The following is a 4,442-nucleotide window of genomic DNA, read 5'->3' as shown; positions in this document are numbered from 1 at the left end:
TACTGTGCGACGTACCTGAACGCATGCGCAAGTTTCCTTTGGCGTAGAACTGTTAGCTCATATCGGTTTCTTCTTTTCTGGATCCTGAACAATATTCATCCGAATCGAGCGAGGTTCGGGGCCGGCCCCCACATCCGAACCGGGTCTGCATTCGTCTGAAGGATGGACCGGGACGAGGACGACTTCGTGTCCGGGAGCCGCTCAGGTGAAGCGCTTTGTTTCCCGTGCTAACACGCAGCTAGCGCGCTAACAACAACAAGCCCGGTTATGTAACCCGGTTCGTTTCTCTTCAGAACTGGGCCCGAACATTAACGGTCTGGTTCGTGGGGCATCCAGACTGAATACGGAGCCAGACACCGGTTTCAGTGGCGGGTCTGTGAGAGGTTTCGCTTTGGTTGTAGCGCCGTTAGCTCGCAGCGTCACCGACTGCGTCACGTTTACCGCGGAAATCAACGGGACCTGAGCTGACAGCAGCTCGTTCCGACGGTCTTGTCCGCGTGTTTGCTGTGATTTGGTCCCTGAATTATCCTCCGCGGGTTCATTTGGTAATTTCCCTGCAGCTGCACCGGTTTAGTCTGACAGAAAACGGCTCTAAATCCGGTCCTTCACAACATCCCAGCATCTCTGGAGAAGATGAAGCTGGAGCTTCTCAGAATATCTCCCTCCTAACCGAGGTGAACTTAGTTGGATATTCGCTCCGGGAATACTGCGGCACTCGATCCGAAAGAAGAGTCAGTCTAGCGGGTTGTTCTAGGAAGGTGTGACGGTAAAAGTCTGTGTTCAAATTTAGGGACCGTCAACAAATTAAGAACAATTCTAAAGTCAATGTTCTCTTTTTTTCTCCAATAGAGTCTAAGGTTTTTGACCTAATCCGTCCAAATCACTCCAGAATAGTAAAACTGAATAAGAACTATCCAGGTCAACAGTTTGGATTAGCTTTTGATGCGTTTTCTAATTTTAGTCACATTTTTAGAGTAGATTTTCACGTTTTTCTCTAATAGCTTTTTAACTTTTGGACTAAAACCTCAAAAGCTATTGGAGAAAAAAGCGAACATTCACATTAAAATTGTACTTAATTTGTTGACAGTCCCTAAATTTCAGTGCAAATGTTAACTGACACATCTTACCTCGTACAACCAGCTACACTGACTCTTCTTTTGGACTGAGTGCCTCAGTGTTCCTGGAGCGAATATCTGTCGACTTTAGTGTGGCCACAGACGATTGTTTTTTCTGATTAGTCGACTGATCAGGTCATGCATGAAGTGGATGTAAAACATACATTTTAACTAGCATCAACTTTAAACTAAGTTAGACACCAGCATTACCTGCAATAATGTTGGTGTGAAGGCTGTACGCTGAATTTGGCAGCTGAAGATGCTGAAGCTGAAAGGCAGCTAAAATATTAGTTCATTCCCAAATTAGCCTAAAATAACCTAAGATAGCCAGAACACCTGTCATGTAGCGGAAATATTAGGCTAACTTCAAACTAGCCTAAAAAACTGAAAAAATCCTATATTAGCCAAAACAGCTAGCATGTGGCTATAATATTAGCTAAACTCCAAAACGGCCTAAAAAAACCTTAATAAATGTCAAAATAGTCCAAAAATCGAGCAGAATGTCATTATAACGTTCAACTTTACTGCAGTCTGACTACATATAACATAAAGGAAAAACTAATCGACTATTTAATTTGTCGTCGACCGTTTATAGTCGACTAATCGTGGCAGCTCTAGTCGAGTATCCAACATCCAACTAACTTCAGCTCGGTATCCCTCTACTGAAATCTGTCTGTCCTCTCACGAAGGGAATCTTCCTGTCACGTCTGGTCATGATGAACTTCCTGTTGTGCTCACAGATGACGGCGGCGGTACTCCGGTCCAGGACGAACACCCGCTGTCAGACGGCGAGGAGGAGACGAGGAGCCCCAGCCGCCAGTCGGAGGTCTGGATCAGTGATGGTTGTTTTTGGTTCAGTCGGATCTCCTTGTCTATTATGGTCTGTCGTTCAGATTAATGGGATTTTATTAACACGTGACACTCTGACATACATGGAGCTCGGCGTGTCACATTGAGTTCAGGTTCCCTTAACCTTTGAGAGAAATATACGTGTATTACATTCGATTGATTCTATAGGGAATCTGGAATAGAAATATAGTGAAAAATGTAGATATTAGACAATGAAGAGTCGATGAAGTTTCTTTTAGATCATAAGAGGAGATCATTCAGACTGGTGTCCTTTTGGATTATCCCTCAAAGAAAAAAGATGAATCAGTTTCAACATGTTTTCTGGGTCAAACATGATCCAGGATCAGATTATTCCAGGTTAAACTTGATCCAGGATCAGATTATTCCAGGTCAAACCTGATCCAGGATCAGATTATTCCAGGTCAAACCTGATCCAGGATCAGATTATTCCAGGTTAAACTTGATCCAGGATGAGATTATTCCAGGTCAAACCTGATTCAGGATCAGATTATTCCAGGTCAGACCCGATCCAGGATCAGATTATTCCAGGTCAGACCCGATCCAGGATCAGATTATTCCAGGTCAGACCTGATCCAGGATCAGATTATTCCAGGTTAAACTTGATCCAGGATCAGATTATTCCAGGTTAAACTTGACCCAGGATCAGATTATTCCAGGTTAAACTTGATCCAGGATGAGATTATTCTAGGTCAAACCTGATCCAGGATCAGATTATTCCAGGTCAAACCCGATCCAGGATCAGATTATTCCAGGTCAGACCCGATCCAGGATCAGATTATTCCAGGTCAGACCCGATCCAGGATCAGATTATTCCAGGTCAGACCCGATCCAGTTCTGTTGGTTCTCTCGTGGTTCCGTCAGACCAGCCTCTGTGTTTCTGCAGGATGAAGGCACCAACGATGAAGACCCGCCCCCTGCTACGGAGAGGGGCGGGGCCAGCGGCTCTGACAGCGACTCTGAGGCCCCCGGGAGCCCCAACAACGAGAACAAAAGCGACTCTGACGGCGAGGCCCCGCCCCCTGCTGACAGCGACGACGACTCTCCGGTGAAACGGCGGTCCAGCGGCTCAGAGGACGAGGAGTCGCCGCAGAAACGGCGCCTCAGCGGCTCGGACAACGAGGATCACTCGTCCCCCGTCAAACGCCGGGGGAGCAGCTCGGACCTGGAGGAGGGGGCGGAGTCACCCAAACCCGCCCCAAACTCCGACTCAGAGGACGAGGACGCCAAAGCGCCGGCGTTGCCGAACAGTGACTCTGACGCCGAGACGGCGAGCAGGAGGAAGAGCGCCCAGATAGACTCTGAGGAAGAGGAGAAGCAGGAGGAGGGGCGCGGGGGGGGCAAGTGGACGGGAGTCATGGAGTCTGACAGCGAGGAGGAGGGGGAGGGGGGGCGCCAGAGGAGCGCTGCTGCTGGGAGTGATGAAGAGGAGGAGAAGAGGAGGGACGACAGCGAGGAGGAGAAACCAGGTTGGTGAAGTTCTGATGGTGGAACCGAGACCGTCACGGTTCCAGAACTTTGGGTTCTGAGCCGACCGCCTGTGATGGATCGTGAGGAGCTCTGTAGGTTCTCCTCTAGGAGTCCGACTCACGGTCCATCTCAGAGGAAAGATCCAGACTGAGACCGGCGTATTCAGAACCAGCATTCGGGCGTTGGCTCCGCCTCTCTGTTCCTTTACAGGAGCTGGTTCTGTTGGGTCAGGATTAGAACCAGCAGCTGACCTGACGAGACATGCTCAAACCTGAGGTTCTTCTGAGCATGCTCAGTGCAGTCGTGGTGTGACACTGTGGTCATGTGACCACAGACACCATTTTTAGTATGGATGACATCCTCAAACCCCTCCCTCACAGGCCACACCTGTCGCTAGGACACGCCCACTGAGGCTGTTTAGTGCAGCCATGTTTCCAAACCTTCACCATCAGCAGGTCGGGGCGCTCCGTGGGGGCTGTTACCTCGGAAACGGCGCTCGCCGACCTTTGTTTCAGCTTTTCAAAATAAAAGTCCAGGTCAGAAAATCCAGATTTATCCAGTCAAAGTCCAGAGTTCACCTGAGTTCATCCATGGATCCAGAGACGCTGCAGAGGGAAAGAGCCGTGATGCCTTCAGGGACGTCCCGGTCAAAGGAGACCTGAGCTGTGCTGCAGCGTCTCAGGAGATCCACGGTTCTTCACTTCCTCCAACCAACTTCAGCTGAGGAACCATCAGATGACGAAGATGAAGGTCTTTCTTCTGTTTGTGTTTGCAGCCAAGAGGAAGAAGGCCGTCCTGTCGGACAGCGAGGACGAGGAGGAGGAGAAGGCAGACAAACCAGGTGAGGCCTTTTCCACGCCTCCTTCGCATCACGGCGCTCCTCCTCTTCCTCCTCTTCCTTCTCCTCTTCCTCCTCCTCTTCTTCCTCCTCCTCCTCCTCCTACTCTTCCTCCTCCTCCTCCTCCTCTTCCTCTTCCTCCTCCTCTTCCT

At 49.4% G+C, this 4,442-nt stretch overlaps 1 protein-coding gene across 1 annotated transcript in view; it reads left to right on the top strand.

Moving 5' to 3' along the window:
- The window catches only part of LOC112149687 (interacts with SUPT6H, CTD assembly factor 1), an 11,137-nt gene continuing 6,695 nt past the window's right edge, over positions 1–4,442 (top strand). The window contains exons 1-4 of the mRNA XM_024277546.2: positions 1–205; positions 1,856–1,941; positions 2,869–3,451; positions 4,228–4,293. Of these exons, the coding sequence (XP_024133314.1) occupies positions 163–205; positions 1,856–1,941; positions 2,869–3,451; positions 4,228–4,293 (778 nt within the window). The 5' untranslated portion in view covers positions 1–162. The remainder of the gene's footprint in view (positions 206–1,855; positions 1,942–2,868; positions 3,452–4,227; positions 4,294–4,442) is intronic.

This window comes from Oryzias melastigma, linkage group LG13, assembly GCF_002922805.2.
Source record: "Oryzias melastigma strain HK-1 linkage group LG13, ASM292280v2, whole genome shotgun sequence".
Taxonomy (NCBI): domain Eukaryota; kingdom Metazoa; phylum Chordata; class Actinopteri; order Beloniformes; family Adrianichthyidae; genus Oryzias; species Oryzias melastigma.
This window is presented reverse-complemented; position numbering and strand designations above follow the sequence as displayed.